At 38.9% G+C, this 13,114-nt stretch overlaps 1 protein-coding gene and 1 long non-coding RNA gene across 3 annotated transcripts in view; one reads left to right on the plus strand and one right to left on the minus strand.

Annotated features, from left to right (window-relative positions):
* LOC128086990 (uncharacterized) overlaps positions 1-13,114 on the minus strand; it is a 435,001-nt gene that overhangs the window by 375,563 nt on the left and 46,324 nt on the right. The gene's annotated exons all lie outside the window — the stretch shown is intronic.
* GLP1R (glucagon like peptide 1 receptor) overlaps positions 1-13,114 on the plus strand; it is an 81,371-nt gene that overhangs the window by 58,772 nt on the left and 9,485 nt on the right. For both annotated transcript variants that reach the window (XM_052693751.1, XM_052693675.1), the window contains 3 exons: positions 6,105-6,165; positions 10,036-10,105; positions 10,566-10,654. In XM_052693751.1, coding sequence (XP_052549711.1) covers positions 6,105-6,165; positions 10,036-10,105; positions 10,566-10,654 — 220 coding nt within the window. The remainder of the gene's footprint in view (positions 1-6,104; positions 6,166-10,035; positions 10,106-10,565; positions 10,655-13,114) is intronic.

Raw genomic sequence — 13,114 nt, forward strand, 5'->3', positions numbered from 1 at the left:
GGGCAGCCTGTACAAGTGTCTCTGAGCAAATAATTTCCTTCTAACATCTAATCAAAATCTCCCCTCTTTTCATTTAAACCATCATCCCTTATCCTATCACTGTGCTCCATCATAAAGAGTTCCTTTCCAGAGTTTTTGTAGGCCAATTTTATTGAACTAGGTTGTAATCATTTTACCTTTGATTTTTTTATTTTTTATTATTAAGGAAGGTGGGGGGATGGGGGGGGAGGGGAGCCATCTTTGAAGCACTGAAGTCATGAGAGGAAATTAAAAAAAATGAGGGAAAAAAAAAAAGCAAAATTATATCTGCAAAATGGAGTGCCAAAACAGAAGACATTATTTTATTTTTGTTTTTCCTATGTGGGAGATTTGCTACTGTATGTTGAATTTCTGGATGAATTTGTGGAAATGAGTGGCAGTGCCAGAATTTGGCACTAAATATATAAGCTTCATCCAGACCTCCTAGAAAAGCTTCACCAGTGCCATTCAGTCCTCATCTTTATAGTTTCTTGCTATTCCAGCCATGTCTGTATGTGCAAACCTTGCCAATAATTCTGTCTTCAGATGCAGACATCTGCCACTAGTCCAATGAAGCCTTCAGTGCTCCCAGATCAGTTCTAGCAGGTAACAGTTTGGTCTTGATCAGCTTCTGAGAACAGATAAAGATGTTTTTAACTCATTTTCTTGCTTCAGTGGTGTTTCTAGTTTTTGGGTGCTCAAGTTCCTCACCAGATCCCTTTCTGCTATGAATGCTCAGTTTCATTTTGAGCTATATAATAGCCTCAGCATAATGCCTCAGGCTGTGCTTCAAAGAGCTAGAAGGTGAGGTTGCTGAGAGATTAGAGCTGAGAGCATCTCACTCTTTGAAATAGTTGATCGACTGTAAAAAATAAAGCTGGATCAAAAAATACCTGACTGTGTCAGAGCTGATTTGATACCCTGACCCTTTATCCTGTTAATGAAGTGTCTTACAGGATGATTTTTTAATGTCATTACTCATCTTTTGATGAATATTTATGTGTTTAAAATTTTGTGGGTGTATTGTTGATAAACTTAGTGGGTGTTACTCATATCACATCATTATTTTTTCTAATGAGAACTGAACTTTTTGATCACTTACTGACCATATGGTATTGTTTCTGCTTCTGTAGTTCCCAGTGTGATCGCATATGGTTGTGCTCATACTCCTGTCTAATGTATGAATGGAATTCTCTTCAAGGGTTTTTTTCCACTTGAGTGTTTGCACGTACGCTCAGCCATGGTATTTTCCTTGCTGTACTTCTTTCCATGAACAGTCTCAGAACAAACAAGAAGCTAGAGCAAATCAATTCATTGGGTAAGCCCTAACAAAGCATAATGTAAGGACCAGCTTACCAGTAGGTAGAAATGTCCTAGTATGTATTTCTCCTCAAGAGTTTCAATTGTTATATTGAATAGTGCTATGCTTTGTCATTAGCAGTGGGGAAAAAAAAAAAAAGTCTGTGTAGCTACGTAACTGAAAAAGTACTCTCATTTTACATCTAACATGAACATTTTATATCAATTCAAAATAAGGAAAGGGATGTGCAGGCTGGTCTTTATCAGGATGTCCAGGACACCAGCACATTTTTTTGTCATGCCTGAGCCCAAGGGGAGAGTCACTGAGCCTTATCCTGACATCAAGTAAATGTGTCAGGGCAATACAAAATAGTCCCTGGAGAAGAGCAGTGCTGCTGTAACACTGCTGTGTGCATCTTTCAGCAGCAACTGGAAACTGGACCTCTTTGCATTCAGAGCTGGGGAGGAGAAATGAATGGGAAAACAATGGCAACATCCCCACAGTGACTGTGCATAACAGCCAGGCAGGAGGAAAGACAGGAGGCGGCAATTTTCAGCACTAAAAACTAAGAAGAAAATGTTAATAAAAAAGCTAAACATTCCCTTAACTTCTGTGGCAATTTTACACCCAGCTGTGCATGCAGCAGGGAAACTGCTATAAAAATAAATAACTCCCCTCCTTCCAACTCTTGGTAATCCAAACTTGCTCTAAGGATGAATACACTGAAGGAATGAGGTTGTTAAAGGCAAGAAGCCTGGCTAGGGTATCAAAATCTACATCCCAATTGCAAGGATGATCTGACTGGAGCAGAGCCAGTAAGATATCTTCCTTCTCAAACCCAGTATGAGCTCAATGTAGCAAGAGGATGCACTCATTACACTAACCATTTCTTATCTATTTTCAGTGAAAACTCTTTCAGACAATGATATGAAAATTGATTTTGTGTCCAGACTGAGCTTGATAAGAAACAAATAAACAAATCACTCTAGACTTTCTCTTATTTCTCTTTGCTCTCAGTCTTCTGCTTTCAACTTTTTTTTTTTTTTTTTTTTTTTAACAGATAAAAACATTGTATGTTTTCTTTTCACTTCCATACTGGTACCCTTTCTTCATCAGGTTGTATTTATTTATCACTGATTTTAGTTCCTCGTCACATATTTCTTGTAGTTGATGAAGTCGGACTGTCCTGGATCGTTTCTATAAAGATGAGAAACTAGATTTCTTTTGACAGCAGCTGTGTTCCTCTGGTTTGTGTGCCTGATTATCTCAGAGGCTAAAATTCTCACCACATAGAAACCACTGATCTGAAATACTAGTTTATAAATAAATTTGTCCTTCCTAAAATGCTGTATGCAGAATATGTCCTTTTTTATGGGCCCCAGCAGAATGGCAATACTTTGGTCCTATGGAGGCAGATTTCCGTCAAGAAGAATCTCTAATCGTTACTTGAGAATGAGGAGAGTCTCTCTTGCTCCTCACACATCTTTCTCTTCTGAAATCACCTTCACAGAAAATGAGGTACAATGGGAATCTAGCAATAGCTTGCTAGAATGAAAACTTATTTGCACATCAAGGTACGGGAAGGAAAAATGCATGGAACATACCTGGTGATATCTTTTGTGGTGTTCAAAACTGAGCTTGTCCGTTCTGTTCCAAAATGTCACAGACCCGTTAAAAGGAGAGACTGATTTCTGCATGCAGTTACACACAAGATGTAGAAGCATTCGTTATCAGCTCTGCTAGTGATTCTCCTTTCTGCTCGTTTGGGATTGTGGAGCATTAGGAAAACATCATCCAAATGGTGAATCCTCAAGTAGAATTTCTCACAACTTTCTTCGCTTACCTATTCCACTCTATTATCGTTCTGTCTAAAACTGTTGGGTTTTGGCATGGACAATGTCTGACTGGTTTACCTACCTTTTTTGCTTTTCTTTTTTCTGTAAGCTGTGCCGATACCTGAGCAGGTGCAGAATACTGTAAGTTAGCAGGAAAATAAGTACATCTAGATACTTATTTATGCAGTGGGGTGTATAAGACATTGATTCTTCAGATCCATTACTTTCTCATCATCTATAGTATGTGTAATTTTTCTAGACTATTATTCAGAAGCCCTGTCCTCTGTCAACTAAGTTGAGTTTTTTTAGTTGAGCTCTCAGCATGCTTATTTCATGGTATCTGTGACAGGTTTCATAATCACAGTGCAGTGTTTCAAGACTTTCAGTTAGTTATTCTGTAAGCATTAATGTGGCTGAGTCTGTTATGAAAATACTTTTGCAGTTTCTGGCATCTTCAGATGTGATTCAGTATAAACAAGCAGATGCTACAGTTTTCTGAATTCAGATACCTGTCTTTTTCTCAGTTAACCTGGAGAAATTGCCCAACAATCTCAGGGTTTTTGTATGAGAAAAAGCGCACCCTACAAGAGAGGGAAGTTTCTTCTCAGATATCTGATATTCTTTGAACAGCTGCATAAGAGAAGCACAAAACTGAAATTCAAATGTACTGAAAGTGCTGTGTGTTGTGAGCCCAGAATGAGAATACTATATTGATTTTGTTCATAAATAATATTTATCTCTAGATTTTATTCAAAGCACTTTATAGAATTTGCTTCTAATGCTTGCTGAAGCCTGGCGAATTTCCCCTGACCAAAGCAGCTAGAATGACATTTACTTTTCTGCCTGTTAACTGAGGTTAATTAGGTGTCAAGATTACAAAGTAATCTATGGAGAACCTCAGTGATCCTTGCAAGCTATAATTATTGCAGAGATGCTGCAAACTTTCTCGTTTGCTGTTTGAATATATTCTGTAGATTTGAGGTGGATTAGGGAAGGTTGTGACAGTTTTCTGTTCAGATCTTGATTAGGACCTTGGGAAACTAGATGTAGTCCTACCTGCCAAAATTGTTCTCCAGATAGTTTTCAGAGCCGCCTTTTTCTTAGGTCAAGTCTTTGTGAATTTGGTAAAATGGCAGATGGTATCCCTGTAGAATTTACATTGATATTCAAAGCTCATGAATATGAATTGTACTGCTAAGTATTGGTGTCTCATACTAAAATATACATTGCTAGAAAGGACCATATGTGACTGATGTTGTTGCAACACAAAGGCACCGCAGACCTGTGTCAGAGGTGACAGGGAAGAGGGTTTTGCGCCACTCTGTTACCTATTAACTTGTACAACATTTACATAGCAGGATACTGATGCAGTTCAGTAATACGAGCCCTTCGCCAGCCAGGTCCATTTAATATACAGTATTAATTGCAGTTTCTCACTTAATTCAAATGTCAAGTAATGCAATTTATTTGGGGAGATTTCTGGTGTATCCAGAAGATGGAGGTATCCACAAATGATTACCATTATCGCTCAGTGCATCTGTTCCCTCCACTGACACACAGCCTTTGTGCTCACGGTGTTTGTGCCTTAATCTGTGAATTTCATATTGAAACGTCTTAATTCTCAGCAAAGTTAAGAAAGGAGTAATTCAAACTATAATTAGTTTCTATGAATCAAAGGCTCTTTTGTTTGGAAGTGATTTGCAATGAGTCTGTTCTTAATCTCCTATGCCAGTATCAAAGTAGGACTGATTTCTCAGTAACTTCGTTCCAAAAATACACTCTCAGTATAAGGTATGTCTGTGGAATGTGATTCAACCACCTGCCCAGTATCTCTACTCAATTTACATATTTGTTATTGCTATAACTATTGGTTTTCTGTGATTTTCTTTTTCTTGATGCTCTTCATTTTTTTCTCTTTTTATTTCCCTTTGTTTACTGATGGAGAATAATTTAGCATTTGAGCTATTTCTGCAGTATTTAGCTGTTATGATTGTAGAGAAGGAATACAGCGCAATGAAAGAGTAGGTTTTTACTGATATTGTATGCTCAGTGCAGATATTGCTTTTCAGAAGATTTTCAGTCTGCAAGAGATCACTGATTTCCCTGTGGCTTCTGTCAGAAACTGCACTTTTGCACTGTGCAATGCACCGTAATGCACACAAAGTTCTAACATCTGTTACCATTCTCATTTTTAAGAATGTAATGCACTTTAAAATTTTGTTGAGAGACTTTGACATTGTAAAGCAAATTATAACTGCCAGCTTATTTGGCTTTTCTGTATTCCCCTTGCATCCCAGATAAACTGTGAACATTTTTAACACATACACTGTCAGGTAAGCATAGGACGAAGATTCTTCTCAGGAAGAGATGCACCTGCTCGAATACCATAGCCCAAATTTAGGGCTTTTCTGGGGAGACCTAAGGACACTTGCTCCACGGAATGTGCCCATGCTTTCATTATCATCATGGTGTATATATAACTGAGTGTACACCAGCTCAGTGCCAATGGACAGCCTGAACCTGGTGCTACCTGAATGCAACACAACAGACCTGTGGACAGAAGTGTGGATGCAGAAGGTTTGGGTCAAAGAGCTCTGCATTCTTCCTCTCTAAATTGCATAGTGGCCAGCAGATATTCCAGAAATTTAGTTCCCTTGTCCTCTCTATGATAATTTTCACAGAAAAACTGGTATGTGCCAAATATGGGGGCGATGGTCTGTTGTTCATTGTTCATGATTGCTAGGAACTAGACAGTACGCAAAAGAAGGTATACATGCTAATTACTTGCAGGTTAGATTCTTCCTCCCACAGTTGACAGCCAACTGCACTGGTCAGGAGACGTAACCCTCCCGGCAAAGAATTACGTTGTACATCATTGCATGGGGGTTATGTCCTCTTTGCTTTTCCCTGTCCTTTAATGTCAGTGTCAACCTTGTCTCCTCTCTTCCCAGGTATACCAATGCTGTTTGTTATCCTCTGGGGAACTGTCAAGTACCTTTATGAAGATGAGGGGTTGGTTTAGTTCTGATTTTCTAGCTATCTCATTTGTGCTGCGTGTGTGCACTGGCAGGCCATTGTTTGCTTTCTGTTTGTAGCGTAGTGTAGTTTGCTTTGGCAATGTGCTGAAACCTCATAAAATTGCTTCTGTTTTGTCTGAAGGTCTTGCATGACTTTTCAGGATGGACTGCATGTTTCTTTCTGATCCCAATTTTCTGCATGTCTGAATGAATCTATCCTTTTGCAGGTCAAGGAGAGGCATGTTTTGTTATTCTGTAGTTCCAGTAGCAACAATAGAAGTCGTCATACCCAACCGAGACCTCTCCTGACATTGTGCCTTTGGCAGTAGCCTTTAGAGTTATGCCTCAGATGAAGGCAAAAACGTCCCACAGAATTTTGCCTGCAATTTGTAGTGGTTAGCTTATGCCTTGCAGCAGAGATGTGATTGCCTGTTCTTGTTTAAGCTTCCATTGTTTTGGTCTTCATAAAATGAAAACACATTCTGTGTCTAATTGTGTTAGTCTTTCTGAAGTCAAGTGTACCACTAATAAAACTGTTGAAAAACACAAAATACATTTTGTCTGCTTTTCCCATAGTGACTATTCTGAAAAAAAAAAAAAAGGCCTTTTTCATGTACCAGATAGCATTGAAATTTAGTTTGTTTGTTTGTTGTTGGTTTGTTTTTGTTTTTTAAGCAAGAGAGAGGAAAGTGGCTTCCTCTTCTTGGTGACAGTGACTGCCTGAAAATATTGAGTAGCTTTCTTTGTGATGGTGTATATAACTTCATGCTATTTCATTATTTTATTTCTTAGATGAATCTATTTATTGGATCTTCTTATTTAATATCCAAGCAACCCAGCCAACACTTTGTAGTCATTGTGAGGTGGTTTTTTTTCAAGCACAGTCCTTGCTGGAGAGATGCCATGGTGTGAAAATTCCATGCAGTCAGAACTGCTCTCAGACTGTATTCTGGTATTCATGAGTATAAGATCAGGGTTTTTTTCAGTGTCTTTCATAATACTGAAACAGCTCTGTCAAGTTGCCTCTTCTGGTTTAAGCAATACTAGGATTATTCTATGACTTTCCTTTCCAAGGTTGACTTGGTAATGTACCATAACAAGATCATGGCCATTCTGATGTATTGCTAGTTTTGATGAAGTGTTCAAAATAGGTGTAGAGAGCATGTAGTATCTGAAAGGCAGTATTCCATGGCCATATCTTGCCATCGATGTAGAAAATGTATTCAAAGTACTCACACTGAGCCTCCTACATAATGTGATGTTCAGAGCTGATTTATACTTTCTATTATGGAAAACTGTCATTCGCTGCCTTCAGCAGACCTTAAAGGGGACAATTTTGCACCTTATTGAATTTTCTAAATCTTGTATAAATATTTGTAAAATACAACAGTAAATAACCACATGCAGCAGTGTCTCTGAAAGGTGATTTCTGTGCCTTGGGCAGACATTTGTTGGAGCAGACAGGGATATCTTTCATGCTGTTTGCTGTAGCACTGTCACCACAGATGTGCGGCAGGCTGTAAATTTCGTTTGTGACTCAACTACTTACCTGGTTATGAGGAATAACTGGAAGTAGATGTGGCTAGGGTTGGAAGTTCCAGGCAATCCTGCTGTTTGAAAAAAGGTTTAGAACCTGCAAGATCTACTTGCACACTGGTTCCTTCTTTCCTTACAGGTACACCTGTGAATTCCTTTATGAATCAGTTGCTGTTTTAAAAAGTGAGCTATTTAAAAACACTTTTTGTATAGATTACGAATAAAAGTGAATACAAGGTGAGCTTCTTAATCATTACACTGTACCTAAAGAGCTGATAGAGCAGGGTGGTTGGAACTGGATGACCTTTAAGGTCCCTTCCAACCCAAGCCGTTCTGTGATGATTCTGTGTTCTTTGTTTCTGCCTTCAATTACCTATGGGATGAAGACAGCCAATCCAGTATTTTTAAAAATGGAGCCATTAATCTGTATGTCTTTAAGGTAAAACATCAGTGTTTTCATTCATAAAGACTTCTAGATTGTTAAGCAAAGGCAGAAACTTCCCAGTAGCATCTGTTTCACTGGATTAATTTCCTATTTACAGTTTTGATGCTATTATCTGCCAAGCATCTTTTAAGTGGCCCTGAACAAACTGCAGGGGTAGATCCCAATCAGAATAGCCTCTAGCATATTTATCAGTGTGAAAGTCCCAGAAAGCACAAATGGAGAAAAAATAATGTACAAATCTATCAATTTCATTTTCTGGACACTTTAATAGCTGTGGCACTTTAATTGGAGTCTAATGGTGTTTTTATTGCACATATTTGTATAAATTTAAAAGTAGCTAAAACTGCTCTGTGCCACAGGAAGCAAATTAATACACACAGAAATGTAGCAGAGCTAATGTTAAACCATTAAACCAGTCTCTGTCATTATCAGGAAATTTTAAAATTGCCTCTGCTTCCTCTGTAGCTAGTCAGAAAATTAGAATTCCACTCCCAGCCATGCCTGTTATCCTACCTGCCTTGAGGGATTCAAATAAAATTAATTTTAAAAAATGCATTAAGCTAGATTCCAGTCACCCATAGCAATTAAGAAGTTCTGTTACTCAGATTCCAGCTCAGGTACACTGACTGCACATGATACATAAACCTTGTTTCTCAGTATCTAAAAAATAATGTAATGCAATTGGATAATACAAGCAGATCTGATTGTATTAATTAAGCTCAAGTTGAAAGAAAAATGAAATTCCTAGCCTTTTTGGGCCTCTGTTACCACCAAGGCAATTTGGAACTGCCACAGCAAAATTGCTTCACTTTCCTCTGTAGGATTTGTGTGTGTAGGCAATGTGGCATGGACTCCTACTATGAACTACACAGTTTTCTATTTTCTCTCAAGCTGACTGTCCCATGATAAGGTTAGGTGGCTTACTCTCTGCCAGTAGCACCCTAGTTTCATAGGTCTGTTAAGAAAACTTAGGGAAAACTGAGCATACGTAAGTGTAGGCAGATAAAATCTGGAGAAGAAATTTGTTCTGTGAAACAACCTGTATTTTCTATAGTGCTGTTTCATAGTTCGTTTCACAGCCTGTGTGGCTCAGAAACCTGCTGGGTTTGCTGATGAAAGTTGCTGTTGAGTAATACTGAATGTATTGTGACAAGAGGCTAACAAAGCTGTTTCATGCAAATATTAAGTAAGCTGTTGCTGCTGCAGCTTGTGAAGTGGACATGAGCACTGCTGGGCCACCTGAGCCATTGTGCACACACAGGACCTCATGGGATTGGCTGGCTGGGGACAGCAGACAAAAGAACTAGATGCACAAAGCCCCATTGTAATGATCACTTCAAACTGGTGATCCCAAGCTATGGCTTTCAAGCATTACATTTCTTGTGATCATTCTCCATTGCTTGAGGGTCCAAGAATTTTTAAAAACAAAATGAGGCTTATGGGAAGAATAAAGTATTATAGTGCCTGCAGCATGTTACTTTCTGGACAGAAAGTACACAAGAAGTGTAGGACAGGAACCAAACAAGAAACATCTGACTCAAATCGATAGCTCTCCCCTTGCAGCCAAATGGCCTTGGTTTTAATGGAGCAAATCTCCAAAATTTATTGATGATAATTCACATCGAGTGTTGGAGGAGAGCTAGCCATTAGTGGATAGGAAAGGCAGACAAGTAGTATCTAGCTAGATTATGACAGCTGCAATTGTATAAAGCATTCAGTGTTTCTAAGAACCCAGCAAATGCATCTGTTTCCATGTCAGCATGATGTACTTTCCTGGTATCTAGTCTTCAATATTGTTTTCCATCCGCACTACTGTAAGAGAATGAGAAATGGGAGATTTTAATAATGTACTGTTTTTTTCTTGTCTTTTTGCATTCTGCCTAGCTGCTGGAGCAGGAACTATAACATGAATTATTGGCTGATCATCAGACTGCCCATTCTAATCGCCATTGGGGTGAGTATGGAGTGCACTCAGTACTACATCATGTACTGCAAAGAGTGGTAGTGCATACGGCTATTGTGCATGTCCAAAGGTTAATAACCTTTGAGGGCACTGACATTTTCATTCAGGAATGAGATTTTATGAAACCAAATCGGTTTCTGTTACTTGAATTCCTGACAAGTGTGACGTTTATTTTGACTTTTATTTCATGCTGTCTTCTTGTTTACTGGCAGTGCATGATAACTAAATAGCATGCCACATCAGTACAGCTAACTCCTCTGTTTGGGAAAGCTGCAGCAGGTAGCACAGAGGATGCATTTTAGAACTTAGCAAGAAACTGAATTCTGTGGTAAATTCTTCAGCTGCAGAATAGCAGGATTCCCAGGACCTAGAAATGCATATACAACCCAACTTAGCACTTACACATACATATTTCTTGATGACTATATAAATTCTTCTTTAATCTTTCCAGGTAAATTTCTTGATCTTTATCAGAGTTATATGCATCATAATCTCCAAGCTACAAGCCAATTTGATGTGCAAAACTGACATAAAATGCAGGTATGTTGTTTGATGGTCTGACACTTGTTACCTCTCAAAATAGAAGTGGACAAAGAGATACATGGAAAGAAGTGGATTAACAAGGGTATTTAAACATCACTGACCCTGAGTAGCTTGTGTTGCATGTTGCTGTGATTGCTTGGGCAGTCAGTCACCAGTGAAACCTTCTGGTGAAGCCAGGACAATTGTTGCACCTGAATTGGAGATAAATGGAAGAGTTGATCTCTGAGCTCATCAGTTTACACTCTTCCACAACACTGGAAGAAGCAGGTATTTTTTGCATACTTGCAGCATATGCAAGTACTTACGTAATTTGGAAGATAATGAGTGAGAGAAATAAAATCTTTAACTTCAATGAAGATAGTGAGGGGTTATTTTGAGTACCGCTGCTTGTTCTTATTGCCAATTTTTATTAGGACAAACTTTCAATCTTGAATTTACTAGACATATATATGGTGTTTCAGGAGAGTACCTATTGAAATGTTCAATATTTATTTTGCAGTCATTGCCTTGTCTGTGTTATGCCTGTTATTTTATCACCTTGATAAGATTCATAGTTGCATCACTAATGTCTACATCTTGAAGTGCATTTCTGTATTACAGTCTGAAAAATAGTATAGGAGGAACAAATCTGCTATAGGATAAATTAATGAGTGGAGCTACATGCTTTTAAGCTATGGTTATTTGACTTTGCTAGACTTCTATAGTAGACACAGCACTTATTTTTGTGTCATCTTACCAGAGTACAGAGTTGTCTTGATGTTACCTACCCTCAGAGCTTTGTGAAATTTTGGAAATCCTTATGCATGATTGAAGTTCAAAGCAGAGAAAAGGACTCCTAATGTGCTGCACGCTTAACTTTCGTTGTGAATAAACATGACCTTTTCTTCCCAGGGTAAAATTTTCAAGGCGTAGTGGTAGGCAGGCAGTTTTGCTTGCTTGGAGGCATTTGAAAGTCTGACTGTAAAATTATGCTGTCAAGGAGAAAGCCTTTATGACTTCTGTATTTAGAAGGACGGTTTGATATAGCTGAACCAGAAGTGCAAGTTCATTCAATTATTCATGTTGTGTGTTCAAAAATCTGCTACTAAACAGAGAGGCTTTATCAAGAAAGAATTTACCTAGCATCAGAACCTTCTTTACTGATGAAGATTAAAGTCTTGGTAGTCCTTCTTGTGGTTGGTAGGTATAGTCAAGTTGAGGAAGTCTTCTCTATCCAGAAGAGTTCAGTTCATTGGTAGGTCTCTGATGATAACAAGACCAGAGGACATAGGTAGCTGTATGAGAGTATTTTCACCCCTTCTTTTCTGCTCAGAGATACTGGAAAAGACTTGTGAAGACGAACTGCTACTGTGAAATTTATTCTGTTATACAAGACTAATGTAGGTGCCTAGAAAGTCACTAACTTATATGTAAAAGAGATGTCTTGCTTCCAGACAAATTTTTCCATCTGCTCTCTTGTGTTGCCCAGATAGTGCTCATTGTTCATCATAGCAACAAATCCCTTTTCTCTGTGTAAGGACTGGAGTTGTGTGGAAGCTTCCTTTTGCTGAGGTAGGGGATTTTCTTCAGGGATCTTAACTAGCCAGGAAGCATTTTCATAGGATTTTTCATAGCGTTCTGTTTAAGATAGAGCTCTCTAAGTATCCCATCTAGACTAATTAGCATTCATTAAACAAACTAGGGGATTGCTGTACACCTATCCAACTCCCTTTCTTTGCCCAGGCCGTGCCTCAAGAACTGATTCAGTCAGCCTCCTGCTTCTACCTCTGTCTCAAGGGAGATGGTGGTGTAGCGGAGCCTGCTTCATGAGACCTGCTGGCTAGCTACTCTGTTAAGCAAGTTCCCTCCCCTCCTCCAGTGCAGTCGCATGCCTACATCCACTAAAAATATGCATGTCGGTAAACTGTTTAATTTCAGTGGTTCCTTAGATGCAGTATCTCTCAATCTTGCCCTGTGCACCAAGGATGTTGGCAGGCTAGTGGATGAACTGACAGGAGCCCAGTGCTTAGCGTTAAACAACTCCATCCAGCAACACAGAATGGGTGCTGACTGGGTATGAAGCAACTTTATGGAAGACCGAAGAATGCTGGAGGACAGCAGGCTGAACATAAATCAGCAGTGTGCTCTTGTGGCATTGTAGGATGACAGAGGTACATTAGTAAGAGCGTAGCCAGATCAAGGGAAGTGACAGACCCATTCCATTCAGCACCTACAAAACTACTTCTGGTGTCCAGGTTCAAGAAAGTCATTGTGTTTTGACCCTCTGTAACCCATGGATCTTGCCTCATTTTTTTTCACTAGTGTATGTCAGATGTAGAAGGAGTTGCTGAGAACTAGATTTATTCAGCCTGGGAACAGAAGGCTAAGTAAGGATTCTGTTGCAGTCTTCAGCTACCTAATGGTGACTATAAGGAAAATGGAGCTGGACTTCTTACAGAGGTACATGGTTAAAGGACA

Source organism: Tympanuchus pallidicinctus, unplaced genomic scaffold (genome assembly GCF_026119805.1).
Source record: "Tympanuchus pallidicinctus isolate F22 unplaced genomic scaffold, pur_lepc_1.0 scaffold1, whole genome shotgun sequence".
Classification (NCBI taxonomy): Eukaryota; Metazoa; Chordata; class Aves; order Galliformes; family Phasianidae; genus Tympanuchus; species Tympanuchus pallidicinctus.